Below are 19,033 nucleotides of genomic sequence, written 5' to 3'. Positions count from 1 at the left end.
TCAGCTTTGAAAAGGTAAAATTTATTGCAGGGGGTTGCACTGGTTCCTGTGACATTGTACAGATGTTAATGTTATTGCATCCACCCGAGTATTTTTAAACCCACAAATCAATTCATGATCACACAAGTTTACAATAAAACCAGATCTTCTCATGTCCCCCATGCCCCAAATCAACTTAGGTGTAGACTTTCTTTTGCATTTTTTACATTGCTTTTTTTTTTTTTAAACATCATTAAAAAAAAAATTAAACATGAGAGGAACATGAAAAACACGGTAAATTACAAATTGAGACATTTTAGAAGAGCCATGTGCCCAACTGCAGTCACCTATCAGGAAGTTAATTTTGTTAGTAGGAAAGTTATCAGCACAGCAGGTTTTGGCTTGAGGGAAATAACACAGCACCTAAAACAGCCCGCTTATCTTCACAGAAAAGATCATTTTTGATTAAACAAAATATCACATGTTCAATTGCTGGTTTGCATATTCGTCTGAGCCGCTGTGAAGTGCAATGGCGCCTATTTTAGAGACATTAACCACAACGCACATGGGCACGCTATGTGCTACTGCAATACAGATAAATGAACAATAGGTTCTGTTGCAACATAAAATCTGCCGAGCCACAGAGAAAGTGATAAACAGTTTAGACTGAGTTAAAAAAAAAAAAAAAAAAATGCAAATGACTGATATAAACAGATGTCAGAAAGTCCACCACAGCCTCGCTTCCAGGTAACCCCCCGATGCCACTTCAATCTGTGACATCACCACAGGAGCTTCATTTAATCAGGGAGCTTTTTATTGGTTACTCCTCAGCTTTGGGTTCTGGTGGCGCTGATGCAGAGCTCGCCTTGGCTGTCGCTCCTTTGTTTTCACTGGCCTTCTCTTTTGCATCCTGACTGTCGATCTTGGCGTGCTCCTTCTTCACCAGCTCTTCCAGCTCTGCCTGGAGAGACGTAACAAACAAGAGCTTTAATGCAGCTGAGTCACTGAGATATGGAGCCCAAAGTGGTGGCAACAAGAAAAGCTACAAGACAAACAGCTCAAGCTTTTTTTTTTGTTTTGTACTGCGACACCTCTTCCATCAGGAAAACCACAACTTCACAACGATCTACAATAGGCTACCTTGACACTAGGATGTTTTTGCTGCTCAAAAACAAACAAAATAAATAAGAGCAGTTAAAAATCTTTAGACACATTGATGATTTTTTTCCTAGGAACAAAATCATCAAAGTAATCAACACGTTGTGGGCTACATAATCGCACAAAAAATCTAAAGTTCAAAATTTAAATCCGATCAGCTCAGTAATGTTTATGGCCTCCACATGCATGTACACAACATTCTAAAGGCCTCATGAGATGGTGAATGATGTCCAACAGGGTCTCCCTGCTGCTGTTTGGCTGCTTCAGATGCACCGATAGGATGCCCCAAAGGTTCTCAGTTGGATTCAGTTTTGGGGCATGTGAGGACCAGTTAATGCCATCAATGCCAGCATCATCTAAGAACAGCCTATGCACTCTGGCCACATGAGCACGGCTACTGTGCACGGCGACCATGGCTCAGGGGGTTGGGAAGCGTATCTGTAACCGGAAGGTCGCCGGTTCGATCCCCGGGCTCTCTGTCCTGGTCGTTGTGTCCTTGGGCAAGACACTTTACCCTACCGCCTACTGGTGTTGGCCAGAGGGGCCGATGGCGCGATATGGCAGCCTCGCTTCTGTCAGTCTGCCCCAGGGCAGCTGTGGCTACAACTGTAGCTTGCCTCCACCAGTGTGTTAATGTGAGAGTGAATGAATAGTGGCATTGTAAAGCGCTTTGGGTGCCTTGAAAAGCGCTATATAAATCCAATCCATTATTATTATTATTACTGTCCTACACCAGGAGGAACACAGGATCTTCGCTGGCATAATGAAACTTTCATCTCAGTACCTAACAGTAGTAAGCACTGTTGGCTAACACTGTCTAAGGATATGCCTCCACAGAACATCATTGATCCTCTGCCAAGCTGGTCATATCACATATCATTCACCACAACGTCTCCAGACTCTTTCATGCCTGTCACATGTGATCCGTCTGATCCTGCTCTCATCTGCAAGGAAAATGGGTCACCACTAATATAAGACATCCCAGAGGTTCTCAGCTAGCAGGTCTGGAGTGACAGACCCACCACTTCCTCTCTTGCAAAGGTTAATCGAGCTGCATGGTGCTGCACTATCAGCAAAGGTCCCACTGAAGGACACGAGGCCCTCGTGCTACCCTAATGTAGTCTGATTCTGACAGTTGTGTTAAATATGTATGAGTATGCGCTCTTGTTCCTCCTCCCACAAAGAAGCAGACACTGACCCTCCTGCTAGGCCGGCTTCTACTGCTTCTACTGCCCTGTGCTGCGAGGCACAGCAAACATCTGTGTGACAGCACTTATGGCTGTGCCTATGAGCTGAACTATCTCTACAATCTGAATTGACTGCAGGCACTGTGTCATCCTAACAGCAGTGACAAGGACACCAGCAAAATGCAGAACTAGATCAAAAAAAGTTAACAGCCAAAAAAAGAAAAGGGAAAAAAAAAAAAAAAAAGGTAAGAAATGGTCCACACGCAAAAATTTTTTTTAGTGGTTGTCACCTCTACAGTACAACTGTTGTCACTCTCATTTGCACCAAAGCAGGTGAAATGGACTCACAGTGGTTTCTGCTTCCCAACCAGACAGACTGATACCCTGAAGTTAAAATTACTTTATGTTATATTTTGATGATCAAGTGTTCCCATCACTTTCTGAGCAGTGTTTACTTGTTTTAACCTTACACATGATAGGCCTAAAAACATAGCAAAAACATAACATAGGACAGCATCCTTGAAAGGGGACATGTAACTTACCTTCCATCCCAGAAGATCAGCTAGAGCCAAACATCCATCATCACAAGTACTAATGTGAGCTACATCTCTGGAGAGAGAGGCAAATAAATAGCAACGTGTTAGTGCAAAACAACTTTTTATTTCACTGACAACACCAGCACCGCTTATCTTTTACAGCATAAACTGAGCTGCAAATAAGGCAGCAATGGACACCTTACTGAAGAAAGCAGTTTAAAAATAACCATCATTTTAATTAATTTGCTTTTTGTTTGTTTTGGCACAAGATGCTAATAAATTAAACTCACTACTTCCACTAAAGCTTTCTTGGTCATTTAAGGCAGCGGTCCCCAACCCCCGGGCCGGTACCAGTCTGTGAGGCGTTTAGTACCGGGCTGCAAGATTTGAGGCTCGGGTGTGAAATTGATGGTTTCAGGGTTTTTATTGTTAACTTGGTTTCCCTGGGTCTTTTCCCGTGTTGTAGTTGTGCGTCTTATTTTGAAAGAAATATTTACATGTTACCATAGCGACCAGAAAGCTAAGGGGCAGAGAGAAGGCTGTTAATCTCATGTTGTTGGCGGATTTTAGGAGGACGCTGCTAATAAAGTTACACAACTACACAGTGAATACGCGTTTATTATTATATTTACAAAATATCACAGTTTTTGTCTTGGTTGTGAAATCTTATTTTGTTGTATTTATCCGCAAAACCGCAGAGGCCGATCCGTGAAATTATTGTCTGACATTAAACCGGTCTGTGGCGCAAAAAAAGTTGGGGACCGCTGATTTAAAGGGAATCTGATAACTTTCGATGACTTTTCAGTTTCATAGAAACTTTTTAGCAAGTCAGATACTGAGCAACGTAGTTATAAATTAGTTCAATCATTAATGTAGTGAGTAGTATGAAAAAAAATTTAGTATATTCAAAGTATCTACCAATTCCATTTGGGACAGATAGATAAGTCTTTGGTGCCCTCTGGTTGTAAAATGGTGGCCTGCGTGATGTGTGTTCATTACTCTGTGCATCAGTCTGAACTTACAGCATACATTTCACATAAAAATAACTAAATCATAAAACAAAAAACCTTTTCCTGAGTATCTGTTAAACTGTATTTGACACATATATTGTGCAGCTTAATGTAAAGGTACGGCTACAGTACACTGCACTCATTAAGATCTTTTGTTTATATTAGTTTGTAGTAAACGGCAAATGCAGAGTAAAGCTATGGACAGGAGTAGCTGTGTCTCATTATCACCTGTAAGCCTTGTCTGAGTCAAAGTCCATCCCTTCGCCGAAACCAAACAAACTCATCATGGGCTTAACCTGCACAGAGACGCACATCAACACAAGCCTGCACAAAGAATCCAAGAAAGAAGGAAAAGGAAGTGGTGAGTGCTTACCTGCCCTGATTTCTCCATGTTAATGAGCAGTCTGGGGCAATTTTTTGAAACCCTAAATGAAAAAGAAACACACAAAATAAAGTTTTCACCAGATCTACATGAAATTATAAAATGTGGTTGAGTGCAAAAGCTCTCAAACAAACTCTCCTGCAGGTCTGTGGTCTACTACCAGACAATTACTGTGGCGGTCTCTGTGCTCAGACAGGAATGTGAAAGTTGAGCTGCAGTACCTGCTGACTAGACTCGCAAATGGTTGAACCTGAAGGGATGTCCCCATAACAATGAGAAGGTCGCAACGAGGAAAATCCTGAAAGGTTTACCAAAAAAAAAAAAAACAAACCCAAAAACAACATTTACTGTTACTAAGTAGCTGCATCACATTTCCTCAAAATATGCCAGAATGTTCACAAGCCGCTGGTGTCCACTCACCATCTTCATTGAAGTGAAGAATCGGGCAGGTAGGTTCTCTCCAAAGAAGACAATATCTGTGTAAGAAAAAGCAGAAGAGAGAGACTTTCTAAAAGTCATGGTTGAAACTCAACATTACTAACATTTAAACAAATGAACATCTACTGACCTGGTTTAACCAAACTGCTGCACTTGTCACATTTGGGAATGTCGTCAGAAAAGATTTTCTCTACAAGACAGCAGGAGAAAGTTAAGATTCCAAGTGTCTCTTAATCAGACTAAAGCAACAATCCAAAGCAAGAAAACAAAAACACCACACCTTTCATCCACTCCAGGCTGTACTCTTTGCGGCAGCAGAAGCTGACACAGTGTGACGTGTAGAACGTCCCGTGAGCTTCGATTAGGTCGTCTCCTTCGAGCCCGGCTACTCGCTCCAGCGTGTCGATATTCTGAATGAACACAGGCGGGAATGTAAATGCAGCAATAGTGACTTCATTTGTGAAAAGCGAGTGTTCCTCCTACCTGTGTGTAGCAGCGTCTCAGGATGCCCTTGTCTTTCAACATCTTCATGAAATAGTGACAGATTGTTGGCTAAACAACCGCAAAGGTCCAACATGAGAGAATGAACACAGTGTGAGGCCATTTGTAGTTTTCTATATAACAACACATGTGACAAATAATCCGCAAGTGTGCGTGTTGTACCTTAAATTGTCCCGGGTAAAGCTCCCTTGCCAAGGCAAAGAATGGCTCTGGATGTTTCTGAAATACGAGACGGAGAAAAAGATAATTTTTTTTCTAAAATAACAATTTCAAAAAAGTTACAAGATAAATGTAGATGAGTTAAAGCCAAAGCCTTGAAGTTGACCTTTTATGTGTTTACTTACTTTATCCTGTTACAATGGTGCGTGTTCATACTAAACATGGCCAAAGCCATTCACAAGAAACATGGTTTAAAGGGAGGGCAAAGAAAGCTACAAGAGATATGTTTCAGATAGTGGATGATCTGAGGGGTTTATTTTGAGCTGTGAATCATGGGAACCTACTCTGGGAGAGTCCAAGAATAAAACAAATTGAGCTGAAAATGAACATAAAAAAGTAGTTTTTTGACTGAAATATGAGTTATGGTTTAATGTGTTGAATTCGAGGCCGACAGTAATTAATATGTTGTTTTTTGTGTCAATATTAGCGAATACAAAGTTGTTTAAGAAGTGAGTAATAAATGGGCAAAGTTTTATAGCCACTATCTCCCCTCAAGCATGTCCAAAACAATCTCTCACAAACCTTAAAGTAATCTATCTGGAAAATAGCCTCTGGGTAAGGCAAGTTGTATTTTTGCAGGTTTGCATACAGGCCAGTTTCTGGAGAGCGAAAATCTGGGATTCCAGCAGCTGTAGAGAGAAATGATGTTCAGTTACTCATTAAGAATAATAATGATTATTATAATAATAGTAATTAATAAAAGAGGTGATCTTTAAGCAGTTTAAGTGCTTATTCTGTGATATAAAAGAGAGATACTCACATGTGGATATTCCTGCTCCAACCATGCAGATGATGTTTTTACCTGCATGAAAGCAGAGAAGCTTGCAGCTCAATCAATAATAACTGCATTGTGGAAACAGGCTCGTAAGCGGTAAATCGATCCACTCCGGTGGGGGGCAGAGTGAAGGCGGGCAAAGACTCACATTTGCCGCTGTTTATGTATCGTGCCACTCCATCCAGAGTCAGCTCATCCAGGACTTTCTCAGCTGAACTGAGGCCCAGCGCGCTGGAGAAGAGGTTGCGCATGAAATCCACTGATGGGAACACAGGGAAAATCAGATAAAGGCAGAAATCGATACATTCAGCCAAGTCAAGAGGCAGCTCCTAGTCTGATAAAACATGTCTCAGTACAGCCACTGCATTAGCAGGAAAATGCAGAGGACACTGACACTGTTTAGTCACAAGTAGTAAAGTATATCTTGGGATTTAGCTACTAAGAAGTACATTATACTGCTGGGTTGGCATAATGGTCAAACTAACAGCAGAAATATATACAACTGGGAACCAGTCCAATCACTGGATGTAAGCAGTAAAGTAAGAGTGAAAATGAAAATACAGAAGTTATAAATCCCGTGTCTATGTGTTCACGTACTGTCTACGTCTCCTGCAGCCTCGTCTTCACTGCTGTCGTCGGATTGTTCCTGCATAGGAAACAATACTAACATTTACAAGCATATCACATTTATCTACACTGCACTGAAATATTGCTGAACAGCTTTATCACCTCTTCCTGTCTCAGACACTGACAAATGAGGGTTTTGTTTGGATTATGTCAATCTGACGGATTTAACCACACCTCGCTGCTAGCATTCACTGCTTCACACACACTACTATTCTCACCTCTGGTTCGGGAGTGACCTCCTCCTCTTTTTCTGATTTAGGAAGTTCTACAAATGTAAAAATAAAACAGCACGTCAAACTCACCGCACAGTTTCACGTAAAACGAATGCACCTAGCTTTGAAGCTAGCTACACTAGCACGCAGAAACAGCGACACATTCTCGAAGTTTAACCGAAATTTAACTATCATACATCCGTCCTACCTGACGAATCAGACATTTATCCGTCTGCTGAGGATCTTACACCACAAGGGTTCTGATGACAATCGATTTAAATGCCGAATTTTAAGAAGTTATGAGAGGTATCTAACACACAGCTAGCTGTTCTGTTGTTGTCCGTCACAAACGCGGTCCGTGCTTACTCTTTTGTTCAGCTTCACAAGAAAAGTCTGTTCCTACCTTCAGTTTGGGACTTTCGATAAGACTATTTGACTCCAGTTACTCCGAAACACTGCTCGGTGGTGTGGTTCCAACCAAAGCACCCACATCATGTGGCCAATGCTAATTTACAGTTTGATGTGTTTCACACAAGTTTCGACAGGTGGGTAGTGCTGTACCATGCTGCAAAGTTACGTATTGATGTAACACCAAGTAAAGACGCGGTCAGTATTGCCCATACCAATACCGATACTGAGACCTTTACTCCATAAAGCCAGCTTATGTAGCGGGAGCAGTGTGTTATGACTTGTGAGATGAATCATAATCAATTTCGAAATTCTGAACACATTTTAATGACCAATAAATCACTGTCATTTTTGCTTTCCACAATAATTAATGAACACAACAAAACACACCTTTCAACTTTTTATTTTGAAACTGTTTTTTTTTCTTCTTTTAATGTAAATGTGGCTGTCTTTAAGGTTTTATTGATCAACTTCTGTTGTTTAAATGTGCTATTAGCTATAAAAAAAAATGTTTAGTTTTTTTAATAATTAAAAAAATAAGATACCAAAGTCAAACATAAAGGCTCAGACATTTTTCAGAGTGCATTTTTGATGTTCTTCTTCTTCTTCTTCACTTCCAAAAATGCAGTGGACTACATACTGAACTTCGAGGACAGAAACAAAGTATCATCAATCCTGTCATGCTAGCATCTATCCAATGCCAATACCAGCATTTGGAAAGTTCTTAACTGCTGCTTCTTGGTTTTAACCCTAAAACAGCTTTAAAATTAATTTATATTATTATATAATTATGATATATTTTTGAATACAAAAATTGCCTCCAGGTAAATAATAATAATAATAATACATTTTGATATTTACTTACAGTCTATACCACAAAATACCTTTTCCCGCATTCCTTGGGTGATGTAATCATTTAGAGTGTAATTTCTAGTTTCTCATCTCAGATCTCAGGCTGACAGATCACGTGCTCCTTTTTTCTTTCATATCAGATTTTGTTTTTTTGTTTTTTTTTACTTAATTCACCGTGAGTGTGATGTCCACTGGAGAATTTGTTTGAAATAAATAAATATATATATATATATATATATATATATATATATAATTATTATTCAAATTTTTAATGGTCACTGTTCGACTGGTCACTCCCATGGAAACACGAACAGACATCCCTTATCAGTGAATCTGATTTACTAACACACAATTTAAGGTCAGAAAACTGGCCATAAATGTGACAATTACTTTGCTCGCAAACTAAAACCTCAAACAATCCTCAGGGTAAGGAAGTTTCCACCCACAAATTACTAATTGAGGACCATTTCGACTTTCTCTTATTTATTTTCATGTCCCATGAAATAATTAGCTGCATTCATTCACACTTCATTCTACCATAGACGAATCATGTTCCACAAAATCCATTGGTTTACACTGAGCTCACCTACAAAGTGGACGACATTCAAATCCTCACAACCTGTGTGGATATTACAATAAACACAGCAGCCTTTTCTCCATATATTTTGTTTTATAAATTAATTTGTTTTGGTGTTGCTTCACAAAATAGCATTTTCAATACATGTGATAATAGGAAAAAGTGGCCAGTAGGTGTCAGTAGAAGGCTGCGGGTGTCAGATTGGTTCAAAACCTCATTTTAATTCTGGCACAACTCCTTCCAGCGTTTCAGTCTCTCACAAAGCCTCGCTGTGCCCATCACTACAGCTGATCCCAATACTTGATATTATATTAAATATCACCAAAAATGCATGTAGTCAGTAAACTGCTACTTAACATTTGAAATTATTATACATTTTGTACTTTAATATAGCTTCCAGTACTATCCAACATAACAAAATAAATGCTACCAAATGACTTGAGATGGTATATTTACATACAAAAGTAGCAGCAGTTTCTTCACCCACATTCACTCTTCTCTCATAGGTGTCTTCATCAGTCCATTGACACTGCTGCAGAACAAGGCTCACACTGGATTATGGGCTTTAGTTTCCTCACATAAGCTCCTGCAGTGCAGATTACAAATACATACAGACACGCTGTGATGTGTGACGACATCGCTTGCACTATCTTTAAAACATGTGACAAGAGTAAATGGTAAATGGCCTGTATTTGTACAGCACTTTATTTAGTCCCTAAGGACCCCAAAGCGCTTTACACTACTGGTGATGGCAAGCTACATTGTAGCCACAGATGCCCTGGGGCGCACTGACAGAGGCAAGGCTGCTGGACACTGGCGCCACCGGGCCCTCTGACCACCACCAGTAGGCAACGGGTGAAGTGTCTTGCCCAAGGACACAACGACCGAGACTGTCCGAGCCAGTGCTCAAACCGGCAACCTTCCGGTTACAAGACGAACTGCCAACTCAGAGTTGGCAGTAAAGCTAACAATAATTGTCACACTCTTTATTCTTTGTCAGTCTTTATTATATTTACACTTATATTTACATTCAGCAACAATTGAGACAGAAACGGTTTAGGTGGCATATAAATTTACATCACATATGTGTACATACCTATAAACTGATTCTGGTTTAAAGCAACCCAGTTTGTTGGGTTTGTGATTGTTTAATCACATTTGACTTCATAAACTATAAGTCTGATATTGAGGTCAATGGAAAGGCCTAAAGGCCTAAAGACCAGTCAGTGACCCGCGGCAACCACCTGTTTCTAAGGAAAAATGTGTATTCTGGGATTTGTGAACTGCTGCATAAGTCAGATATATTGGCTCTGCTAATTTTTTCTTGCTGTTGTATCTGCTGCCCTTCTCCATGCTGCATTTCTCTGATGTCTCACAGGCTGTATCGAGTGAGATGGCACATGAACAGACAGAAGAGATTGCCCGTTTCCTCTCTGATTTCCATCCCAATCCACATGCTACCTCTGTCTTTGCATTTGCTCCTCTTCTTCTTCTTCCACCTTCCTCAGATTGTGGTCGTAGCCATTAGCTGTGATCTGGCACTGTGGTAGCATTTCCTCCAGCAGGATGATGACCAGGCCGGGATTTGAAATCCCAGGTAGGGATGAGACATTCAGATGCTTCAGTCCCCTGCAGCAGGCAGAGACAGTAAAAGAAATAAAGAAGTACTTACAGTTTTTTCTGAATGCTTAAACCCTAACTGTGATTCCTGTAGCACAATCTTTAAAACTATTCAGACTTATAGCAAAACCACTCACTGAGTTTGCAAAACTAAAAGCACAAAAACTGCTTTGCACTCAGTTTGCAATTTTGTAACACACACTTTGCAAAACTGTAGGCACAATTCACTGCACAACACTCAATTACCAAATTTCCAACACACTCCTAGCAAAAGTATACACATGTATGGCTATCATTAACACTAATTTGCCAACTGTCTGGCACACTTTCACATGTGAAAACTTTTTTAGATAATTAGTTCACTTTGCAATCAGCCTAAGCACTATAATACAGGTAAGCTGTGTGTGCGGAGTACAATGGAGGGAGCAGAAAGAGTGAGAAGTAGAGGAGGCCGAGGAAGAGGACGTGGAGGTGAAGAAGTAGGATGAAGAGGACGACAAGGACAAGGAGGAGCAAGAGGAAGACGAGGAGGGGGGAGAGGAAGATGAGGAGGGGGAGAGGAAGGGTAGGAAGAGTAAGAAATAGAATTGCTGATGACATCAGAGCTACAATAGTGGACCATGTCATCAACCGTGGAATGACCCTGAGGGTAGCTGGCCAACGGGTCCAGCCTAACTCGAGCCGCTACACTGGAGCAAGTACCATAAGGACATCTTGAAATGAGAATCGGTGAGTACAGTCACTTCGCACAAAGATTTGTAGCACTGCCATATGCCAATGAGAAACACACCAATACCATTGATGTAAAAATACTGAAATTGTACTTTACAGAATTGCTAGATGACCAGATGCTGGGGGCAGAGGAAGCATGTTCACTGCAGACCAAGTAACCCATATAGTCATTATGGCGATTGCAAATAATCCTATACTTGGAAATAAACACTTGTGTTTGTTTTGATGTGTTTGAATAAACACCAGTACTTGAAGTTTGGATCCCTCTATGCTTATGGATCTATGACAGAAGTATGAGCTCAAACTGACATAGCCTACCTTGTGCACAGAGAAAGCAAAAGCCAGATGTGTTTTGTATTCATACCATCAGTGTGCAGTTGGCGCATTGTGTGCTTAGTAGATGATGGCTTGTGTGTACTGTTTGATACGGAAACACCATTTTTACGAAGGTGTGAAGGGTTAATCTAGCTGTGTTTGCTTTTGCAAGAGAACTACAATGTTTTGATGATTGGGTGACAGGTTTTCTTATTTGTGTGAAGAGTTTTGCAAAATTAGCCAATAGTTACAAAAAATGTGCTTAAGCAATCAGAAAAAACTGTATTATAACAAATATCACTAGTGATATTAACTAGTATTTTGATGCATTTTGGCTCATTTACTTGAGATTCCTGAGCGCAGCCAGGCCGCCTGTGGTGATGCGTGGACAATGTGAGATGTCTAGCTCCTCCAGAGAGTCCTGGAACAAATGGAGCCTGGCCAGGAACCAGTCGTCCACTTCAGGACAGCCTTTTAATTTTAGAGTCCGCAAAGATCGCTGCCTCTCTGTGGTGACATAAATCAGATCAGAAACTAGACTTGCTTGCTGAATATTAAAGAAATTAATTATCAGCAAGTGAAAAAATTAAGTTTGAACTCAGTACCCAAATTTTCCAGTCCTGTGTAGTTGATGATGGTATAACTCATGTCTGCTTCTTCTATAGGCGTGTTTTTGTGATTTAAGAAGTCCCAGCTGAATTTGCCCCTCTGGTTTGTACGAAACCACTCAGACTGGCCGACATACCTGAGAATCATGGATCACAGCAGCACAAAGACAAGAACTTAACTCAAACACTTCACACACACACGTATACACACACACACACACACACACACACACACACATATATATATATATATATATACACACATATACATACATATATATATATACACATCCCCGAAACAGCAACAGCAAGAGAAAAGAAAAAACTAAAAAGCTTAAAAGTATCCAATTCTAGTGCTTTTGTCATGAGACTCATCTGCTCATCATCTTTATTCTTCAGCACAGCCTGAACTCTCTTGGTCAAGCTTTCTTCAGGAATAGTGCTCCAGGCTTCTTAAAAGTTCTTCTTTCGATGTTTTGCATTTTGTTCTGTTCTTTGTCTCACTGATCTGCTTAACTAATGTTGAGGTCTGGGCTCTGGAGAGGCCAATCCATAACACTATCAGTGTTTTACTGTGAGTTTTTACTGCATTGCCAGTGTTTTGGGATCATTCTTATGCTGAAAAATGAAGCTGTTGCCAATCAGACACTTTCAACATGGTATTGCATGTTGAATCAAAATCTGATGCAGCCAATCAGCTTTGACCCAACACCACTGGGAATGCAGCCACAAACCATGACAGAGCCTCCACTATGTTTTACTGTTGGCTGTAGACACTCACTGTGATCCCCATCTCACAGTGAAGATGTTTGTGTTCAATAATTTGAACCACAAATTTCAAATTTGGATTAATTACTCCATAAGAGCCTCGGGCTGTGGGTGGACAACAAACTGGACTGGTAATGCAACACTCAGCACCTGTATAAAAAAGCCCAAAGCCGACTGTACTTCCTCAGGAGGCTGAGGTCTTTTAACATCTGCAGGAAGCTCCTGAGGATGTTTTACCAGTCGGTGGTTGCTGGAGTACTTTTCTATGCTGTGGTGTGCTGGGGGAGCAGCACAGCAAAGAAGGACTCATCCAGGCTGGAGAAACTGATCAGGAAGGCTAGCTCTGTGGTCGGCATGAAGCTGGACACTCTGGTGACAGTGGCAGAGAAAAGGACACTAAAAAAACTGCTGGACATTATGAACAATGCTGGGCATCCTCTGCACACGGCCATAAACAATCAGAAGAGTCTGTTCAGTGACAGGTTGCTTCTCCCCAAGACAAGAACTAACAGACTTAAAAACTCCTTTGTCCCACACGCCATCAAACTGTTTAACTCCTCTCTGGAGGGGAGAGGGAGGGGAAACAGGAGGACAAAGGAGGGGGGAACAACTAAGCTGTAGTGCCTCTTCACCTCACTGTGCAATACCTTGTGCAATACTTTTTGTAAATAGTCAACAGTGCAATAGACTCAATACTTGAAATGTGCAATTCACTTGTATTTTTATTTTTTATTCCTATTTATTCTATTTATCCCCTTTGTATATTTTATTTATATTTGTCTCTGTATTTATATGTGTGTGTGTGTGTGTGTGTGTGTGTGTGTGTGTGTGTGTGTGTGTGTGTATATATAACAATTCTGTAACTGTAACTTCGGTCGTTGCTGTGCTTTTTTTGGAAGTCGAATTTCCCAGAGGAACCCACCCGAGGGATTAATAAAGTTCTATCTTATCTTATCTTATCTTATCTTATCTTATCTTATCTTATCTTATTACCAATGATATTCAGGCCAGCTGAGTAATTTGGCATATCTGAACCTTTTCTGTTTTTCTCCCTTCAATAAACTGTTTCTGTGCAAGAAATGTTTGCAACACGGTTCAAATTTCATCCTGGAACTATTTTTCAAGATTTCAAGAAAAAACTGACCATTATTAAACCTGAAAATGTTTGGTGGACAGTTATTAAATATGTAAACAATCCTTCTATAGCTACAGTGCAGGCACAAGGGAACAAGGCACTTACCTAAATCCTCCCTTCAGACTCAAGATGTAATACGCTGATGCTATGTCTGGCCCATAAAACCTTTGTGTGTAGCTATAGTAGCTGGAAGAAAGTAAAAGTAGCAGAAAAGTCAGTGATTTACACCAAACAACAGAGAGCAGCAGGAGCAGGAACAGGTGCATCATCATGTTACAAAGTCCCAAAATGAGTCCTACACATTTTTCTTTTGAAGCTGGCTCCTTTGTGCCTGATACCTCCACCTGAGGAGCATCTCTACATCATAGAAACGCTGGGTGAGGAACAGGAGGAGTCTCCTGTGCAGAGGAGGAGGAGATGCTGAGTTGGTGCTCCACTGTCGCCTAGCAACAACGAGGAGAACTGATCGCTGGCAACATCTGTGTAGATACTGTGCACAGAGACAGGAAATGGGATGGAGGATATGAACGGTGACTACTGTCAGGTTAAACCTAAGTAGAGAATCAATGACAGCACATGTCTGTTAACAGTGTGGTTTTTGTTTTCCATTCAGACACGGAGATTTTGCCATAATTACGTATCTTACAGTTAGGTTATGTAAAAACGTGTCTCACACAAATTCAACCACAGGTCTTTTCTAACATTAGCTAACGTTACTCTTATCGTATTTATATGGTTCAGCTACCTTGCAAAATCCTAACAACACCATGCGCTTTAAGCCTGCCGGGCCTGCCTTACGTACAACATGTAATTTAGTCAGCTTAATGCAGTAATAAGTCGAAATTTGAAGGGTAACTTACTGTCAAGGGGGCCGACATGTTGACGCCGCTCTACAGAAAGTCGGAAAGGACAAACCGCACGCTTCCGCTTCTTGCTGGTGTCAGTTTGTTGTTGTTTTTCGTGTTCACCGCAAGGTGTCGCTCAATCCACGTGTCTAGTCCAGATTAGAAGCTCCTGAGTGGAGTTCTTCCCTCATAAAGTCCAGACGGACTTACAACTAGGCAAATCGTGAGGCAGTGAGAAAAAAACATGGTCTAACAAGCATTCAATGTCTTTGATTACCAAATGTATATACATGACACTGTTATGAAAAGAGTACAATTTAAGTTTTATTTATATAGCGCTAAATAACAACAGTGCCTTAAGGCACTTTGTACTGCAAGGCCCCACAAAAATACAGAGAAAACCCCAACAGTTTAGACTGACCCCCTGTGAGCAAGCACTTGGCAACAGTGGAAAGGAAAAACTCTCTTTTAACAGGAAGAAACCACCAACAGAACCAGGCTCAGGGAGGGGCAGCCATCTGCTGAGACCGGTTGGGGGTGAGTTGAGAGAAGCAGGACAAAGAGAAGCTGTGGAAGAGATCCAGAGCTTAATAATAACTAATGATTAAACAATTGCTGTTTCAGCATGTTGTGAGTGAAAAAGAAACACTCAGGGCATCATGGAAAATCCCCAGCAACCTAGGCTTCAGGGTCACATGATCCAGCCCTAACTAACTATCTGCTTTATCAAAAAGGAACATTTTAAGCTCAACGAAAGTCACATTTGGAAGTGTTTTTGCCAGTGTGCTAACTCATTTTAAAGCACTGCTGTCTTATCTTCTTGTTATTAAGAACGACTCCTTCAAAATCGTTTTAAAACACCAGGAGCGTATAATTGAATTTGCATATGCACACTAAGCAGGTTACTGTCCCCCCATCCTGACATCAGAAAGAGCTGTCAACACGTTACACTCTTACGTTTATAACCAGGCAAACACAAAAGAGTGCAGAAGAGTATGATGCTTATATGTGCAGTGAACTAAATATTCAAGAATAACACACGCATTATTAGCGGGGATAGTGTTAATCCTGTTCCATCTTCACTCTGCTTTTCATGCAAGAACACAGCTGATGTGATGCTGCAATTCAAATTGAGTGTGTTTCTGTATCATTAAACACAACCTTTAAATCACTGCAGACTAAGGCTCTCAAAAAATAGTCCAAATTCAATTATACAATTAGATATCCAAAGAGAATACCAACATCGATTTTTAAATTGATTGTAAAAATCAGTTACCAGTTATTCATCCTTCAAATGGGATTCTGTCTGGCAGAGTCAGAACAGCTGTGTAGGTTTTGTGGCTCCGAGGTGCAAAGCATAAAAACAAAAAAACGTTTAAAGGTCAATCAACCGTTTATTTGCTTGTTTGGACACAAATCCCTCATAGTACCAGGCCAGTTGGGACAAAGGAAAAACTGCTTCAGTCCCTGATTGTCTCCCAGGTGTCTGACTATTTTGAGGGATTTTATTTAGATTCTCATGGAATAGGATCTGACTAGATTTGAAGTGAACATAAAGAGGATATCACTGGCTCATTTTCAGGTAACCAAAACTTTTAATTGCAGTCTCCTGTGATTAAGGTTTTAGCCATAAAGTTATTCGTCCTGTGTAGTCAGAAAACATTTTTCAGTTATTTTCCATTTTCTTAAAATGCTTGTTAGAGCTAGGCTGACATGGGAAGCTTTTCTTAGCTGGTAGTACTCTCCCAGTACATGCAATTATAGTCCATATTATGGAATATCCTACATAATGTGGTCTATGAGGTTTTCCTCACACACATTCCCAGACTGCTGCTTTGTTGCTTCAGCATTGTTGCTTAAGTCAGCAGTATGTGTTTAACCTTTTTGGATTTTTCTATTATAACTTAACCTTTGTTTGTAAAATATGCCATTCTGGTGCAGTAGCTGCCAGTGTACATGTGCACTGCCTTTTCATTATAAACATGCTCATAGCTGAATGGGGAAATCCTGACTTTTTGAGTTGATAACCAGCTTGCTGTGACCGCTTAACCTGATTTCTGACAACATGTGTAAATGAAGCCAGATAAGAACAATGTATCCTGGGAATGCTGGACTTTGCTCTCAGTACAGGCCCCCCGAAGCTTCCATTATGCCAGAACAAAGACATTTACAAACATCTCAGCTCATTGGCATTTCAGCTGTACAGAAGTGCTGTGGTAAATGTTGAAGCAAAGTTTTCACAACCTTTTAAGAGCTGTGTGTTTGGTTGTACAGTGAAGAATCACGTCTAATCCACTGATGCTGCAAACCTCAGAGTGTCAGGGGTCACTAGTTCTCCCAGCTTGGGTTAGTCAGGCTGCACACCTCCACACAGAAATCCAAGAAATAATCAAACAGATACGATATTTATGTTTTGGGGTTGAAGTGTTAAGATTTCCAGCCCTGCCTGCAGACAGTTAGTTGCAGAGTTTGCTGTGGGTGTCATCTCCCAGGAGGAGTTGTGGCATGGTTAGGTAGATTTGTGACAGGACAGCAGTAGGAGTGAAAGAGAAGTTTACAAGATGGTAGTGAGACATGCTGTAGTGTATAGTTTGGGGACGGTAGCACTGACAAAAATCTGTCAGAACTGAAGAAGTGAATATTTTTATTGGGGGTGACCAGGATGGAGCTTTTTGGAGACAAGGTTAGGCAAGGCTGAGATGGTTTATACATGTGCAGAGAAGGGATATACTGGAAAAAAGATGCTGAAGAGGAAGACGACAGAGAAGATCCATGGATGCAGTTGTGTGTGCAGCTGTGGTGACCCCCAAAGACAGCAGTCATCACAACATCACATGCAAATCATGTCTGTATCTAAATCTTTACAGCTTCCAAAACCTTCAGTAAAAAGGAGGTGAATGAGATTTAATTTAATCTGCAGATAGACTGTAGTCTAGCCTCCTCTACACTGAGGTAGAGGAGGCAGTGATACACCACTGCCAATGATACTGAAGTCATTTTATGAATCTGCTGCTGTTTGTATTCTCCTGTGTCGCCTCTTAATTATTCAGACCATACAAATAGCTGTCTGCTTCTGACATGTCAGTCAGTATGCTTCTGAATCATTCACCTCAAGGCATACATCTCTATGTCAGTATCACTTCTTTATAGAACTTCTCTGCAAGCACTGAGTGTTTTTCTCTTTGACACCACAGGGAGATAAGGCAGAGTGTGAAATGTCTCTCATCAGACAGATTTACTGCTGAAAAACAAGCCAATGCCACACTCCCTTTTCCACGCACGCACACACCTCCCTACGTAGGCCATCAGTATGAAGTGACGGGCGGCTCGCACCTGCTGGAGGCGCACACAATTAGCAAATGAGATCATGGCTAGCACTTTTCCTGAGTGTTTGCAAATGACAGGCAGAGAAAAGAAGCCACAGTTGAAAAAAGATCTCTTTGGTGTGATGGTGATGCTGATGTTAGTGCTTAAAGCTGTGTCGGTAGTCCATGCAATGCAGCAGTAATCAGCATGAATAAAACACCCTGCCAGAATATTTTGCACATGTATCACACGATTCATACAATGGAAACATGTCAGGAGGAAGAGAAGTTAGTGACAAAGTAAGAGTCTCTGTGGAGTGCAAGCAACTCACACTGTTGAAGGAATGGCTGAATGAACATATGGACCAATGAGGTAAACGAAGTGACTGGCAGAGGTAATGAGTGAATTGATTGGTGCACAGAATAGATGCGCTGCTTACTAGAGCAGAATTTTAATGCTTTATCAGAGGTTGTTAGACAACGCTTCTGTTTTTTCCCTCCATGGTTAAAGTGCTCATGTGTGGAAGTGGTTTGACTCAGAGTTAACTGTCAGAGCGACTGATGATCATAGATTCTGATCAGTTTGAGATATTCAGTAAATAAGTATTCTGCATGCAGCTCTGCTCGGAAACACCCAGAAACAAATCACCAGAAGCTTTTCCGTGCACCTCGCTGCGTTACTGATGGGCTTTTTTCCCATAATTCACATAAAGTTTGATGCATTCTGTTCATATATGCCTTAAAGGACCGGGTGTTCACTTCAAGTGTGGAGTCAACAAAAAGTGAGACCACAGTTATACTGCACATGTTGCTAGTCTATGCCATAAAAATGTCAGCAAATGCT

General features: G+C 40.8%; 2 protein-coding genes across 3 annotated transcripts; both read right to left on the bottom strand.

Annotated features, from left to right (window-relative positions):
* sirt2 (sirtuin 2 (silent mating type information regulation 2, homolog) 2 (S. cerevisiae)) lies at positions 1–7,448 on the bottom strand. Of its 2 annotated transcripts, none has more exons than XM_026193147.1 (16): positions 7,428–7,448; positions 7,031–7,077; positions 6,783–6,831; positions 6,334–6,444; positions 6,171–6,212; positions 5,933–6,039; positions 5,354–5,410; positions 5,174–5,242; positions 4,971–5,100; positions 4,821–4,880; positions 4,673–4,728; positions 4,474–4,550; positions 4,244–4,295; positions 4,099–4,166; positions 2,867–2,933; positions 1–940 (listed from the first exon to the last, which is right to left on the bottom strand). In XM_026193147.1, coding segments are annotated over exons 3-16 (1,038 nt in total). In that variant the 5' UTR covers positions 6,784–6,831; positions 7,031–7,077; positions 7,428–7,448; the 3' UTR covers positions 1–799. The 2 variants fall into 2 exon arrangements, with proteins under 2 accessions (XP_026048932.1, XP_026048931.1); XM_026193146.1 differs by lacking the exon at positions 7,428–7,448 and adding an exon at positions 7,233–7,417.
* A 2,398-nt stretch (positions 7,449–9,846) lies between these two features.
* dmac2 (distal membrane arm assembly component 2) lies at positions 9,847–14,973 on the bottom strand. Its single transcript, XM_026192358.1, has 6 exons — positions 14,900–14,973; positions 14,339–14,529; positions 14,145–14,225; positions 12,134–12,273; positions 11,873–12,035; positions 9,847–10,490 (listed from the first exon to the last, which is right to left on the bottom strand). The coding sequence occupies exons 1-6, from the start codon at positions 14,915–14,917 to the stop codon at positions 10,319–10,321; spliced, it is 765 nt and encodes a 254-aa protein (XP_026048143.1). The 5' UTR covers positions 14,918–14,973; the 3' UTR covers positions 9,847–10,318.
* Positions 14,974–19,033: the final 4,060 nt, after the last annotated feature.

Source organism: Astatotilapia calliptera, chromosome 14 (genome assembly GCF_900246225.1).
Source record: "Astatotilapia calliptera chromosome 14, fAstCal1.2, whole genome shotgun sequence".
NCBI classification, from domain to species: Eukaryota; Metazoa; Chordata; class Actinopteri; order Cichliformes; family Cichlidae; genus Astatotilapia; species Astatotilapia calliptera.
The sequence above is the reverse complement of the archived record's forward strand: the minus strand, read 5'-3'. Positions and strand labels throughout refer to the sequence as shown.

Coding starts and splice junctions, on each gene's coding strand:
- sirt2 (XM_026193146.1), bottom strand. Junction 6,213..6,333: donor ATACATAAACAGCGGCAAAT/GTGAGTCTTTGC, acceptor GCTTTCATGCAG/GTAAAAACATCATCTGCATG. Junction 4,551..4,672: donor TCTTCACTTCAATGAAGATG/GTGAGTGGACAC, acceptor TAAACCTTTCAG/GATTTTCCTCGTTGCGACCT.
- dmac2 (XM_026192358.1), bottom strand. Junction 14,226..14,338: donor CAGCTTCAAAAGAAAAATGT/GTAGGACTCATT, acceptor ACTTTCTTCCAG/CTACTATAGCTACACACAAA. Junction 12,274..14,144: donor AGTCTGAAGGGAGGATTTAG/GTAAGTGCCTTG, acceptor CATGATTCTCAG/GTATGTCGGCCAGTCTGAGT.